At 64.6% G+C, this 2414-nt stretch overlaps 1 protein-coding gene across 1 annotated transcript; it reads left to right on the top strand.

The window, feature by feature from the left end:
• The first annotated feature begins 418 nt into the window (after positions 1-418).
• On the top strand, positions 419-2026 carry ANKRD34C (ankyrin repeat domain 34C). Its single transcript, XM_072870542.1, has one exon. It carries the CDS (start codon positions 431-433, stop codon positions 2024-2026), a length of 1596 nt encoding a protein of 531 aa, XP_072726643.1. The 5' UTR covers positions 419-430.
• Positions 2027-2414: the final 388 nt, after the last annotated feature.

The raw sequence follows: 2414 nt of genomic DNA, 5'->3' as shown, positions 1-2414 counted from the left end.
CTGAGAGGGGGGCAATGCCACAAAGTAAATGCATTTTACGTACGGCTGTGAGAAGGCAGGGCTGAGGCATCTCCAGCCCGCAAAGATCAGCTCTTTCTGCCCAGGGCATCCCTGAGGAGAGCAAGCCTTTCCTCCCGCTGCCGCCCACCTGCCCTGCACCCCGGGCAGCAGGAGACCCCGTGTGCAGGGGGCTGTGCTGCTGCACATGGGGGGGGGACGGCTCGGGGGGGCTCCTGGTGCCGCAGGGTGGGGTGGACGTGGTCGGAGGGGCAGTGGGATGCGGAGCAGAGCCAAGAGCGTGACAGCCCCGGGAAGGCAGGGCAGAGCTGAGAGCCAGGGCTGAGGAGCAAGCCTCACCTCTCCTTCACGGTTCCTTCCACAGCTGCCGGCCGACGCTGTCTTTGCCCACCAGTAAGCAGCGGCCGGTGCCATGGATGAGGTGACGGAGCTGGAGATGGGGGGGAACTCCCTCCTGAAGGCAGTGTGGCTCGGCCGGCTCCGGCTGACCCGGCTGCTGCTGGAAGGGGGGGCTTACATCAACGAGAGCAATAAGAAAGGGGAGACCGCCCTGATGGTGGCCTGCATCACCAAGCACGTCGACCAGCAGAGCATTAACAAGGCCAAGATGGTGAAGTACCTGCTGGACAACAGAGCTGACCCCAACATCCAGGACAAGTCCGGGAAAACAGCCCTCATGCATGCCTGCATCCGCGGCGCCGGGGGGGACGTGGTGTCCCTGCTGCTGGAGAACGGGGCAGACCCCAGCCTGGAGGACCACTCGGGAGCATCAGCTCTGGTCCACGCCATCAACGCCGATGACAAGGACGTGCTGCAGCACCTCCTGAATGCCTGCAAAGCCAAAGGGAAGGAGGTGATCATTATCACCATGGACAAATCAGCCTCTGGCACCAAGACCACCAAGCAGTACCTGAACATTCCCCCCTCGCTGGAGTTCAAGGAGAGGGCCCCCCCCGAGGCGTGCACAGCACCCTCCAGCGACCACCTGAAAACTCCCGTCTCGGCACCTTGCCCCGCTGAGAAGGAGAGCGGCATCTTCGGCCCGCACCCATCGCACCCCGGGGACACCCCCTCTGCCAGGGCTGCCGATGAGCCCCCCTCCCCGGGCCGGAGAGCTGGCCCAGCCAGGAGAGCCCGCCTGCCCCAGCTGAAGCGGCTGCGGTCAGAGCCGTGGGGTCTGGTTGCGCCCTCGGTGCTGGCGGCCTCCGCGCACCGCGACGACACGCGGGTCTGCGCAGGTGATGAGGTGATCATGGGCATCGGCGACCTCTCGCTCTCCAAAAAGGCTCCCCTTGCCCGGGGCGGCAGCAGCAAGAGCAAGGACCCCTCTCTCTTCCCCCCGGTAGACGAGCAGGCTCTGAGGACGCCGCCAGCCCCTGGGCCGCTGGCGAGGAAAGCAGCCTACGAGAAGAGCCAGGCCACCCACCAGCGCCTGCCCCGAAGGAGCACGGTCCCTGAAGAGCCGGAGAGCGCCAGCTCCGCTGCCGCCAGCTCGACCACGGCGATGGATGCGCTGCACTGGCGGAGGCTGGGCGCCGAGCACTACGACTGCGACCCCCAGCTCTCCGGCATCCCCAGCCCGGCCGAGGCGGGGAAGGTGCCGTCAGAGAGGAGGAAGCTCAGCGGGTCCCACCTGGCCTTGCTGGTCGGCTCACGGGAGTCCCTGGACAGCATCACTGGCACATCGCCCGGCACCGTCCGGCGCCGACCCCCCAGTTTGCTGGAGAGGCGAGGGTCCGGGACCCTGCTGCTGGACCACATGTCCCACACAAGGCCAGGATATCTGCCCCCCCTGAACGTGAACCCCAACCCCCTGATCCCCGACATCAGCTCCAACAGCAAAACCTCCTCCCCGCTTGCTGCTGGCTTGAAGGCCCTGATACCCATTGCTCCCAGCTCGCCCAGACGGGGCGACTTGAGAGCCAAAAGGAAGCTTCTCCGAAGACACTCCATGCAAGCGGAGCAGATGCGGCAGCTCTCCGATTTCGAGGAAATAGTGGCCCAGTAGCCATGTCACCGTTTCTTTCCCAGGAAGGTTGCCAGGTCAGTGCTCTCCCTGCAGAAACGTGACGGTTGCCGCACCGAGCGGTCGCCCAGCTCCGGGGAAGCGCTGGTGGCCGCAGGGGTCAGACCTGTGCCCAGGGGGTCAATCAGGAGGTTCCTGCTCCCACTTGCCAGAGCTGTAAGGAGAGCCCGGGCATCCAGCCCAAGCAGCTGAAGAGTCTCTCTTGCACTCTTCATTCACTTCTGGACTTTTCCCCAGGAGCGACTACCTGAGGGGTCCGGTCCCACACCGCTTGAGATCATCAGGCTTTGCACAAAGGCTCCCGCCTGCAGTTCACTTATTCCTCATTATTTACAATCCGTTTTTCTTCCATCCCGCTCGTTCTGACACA

The sequence above is a fragment of the Ciconia boyciana genome, chromosome 8 (genome assembly GCF_034638445.1).
Source record: "Ciconia boyciana chromosome 8, ASM3463844v1, whole genome shotgun sequence".
NCBI classification, from domain to species: Eukaryota; Metazoa; Chordata; class Aves; order Ciconiiformes; family Ciconiidae; genus Ciconia; species Ciconia boyciana.
This window is presented reverse-complemented; position numbering and strand designations above follow the sequence as displayed.

What these genes read in the sequence shown, in the direction of transcription:
- ANKRD34C (XM_072870542.1), top strand. Translation starts at nt 431, where the DNA reads ATGGATGAGGTGACGGAGCTGGAGATGGGGGGGAACTCCCTCCTGAAG.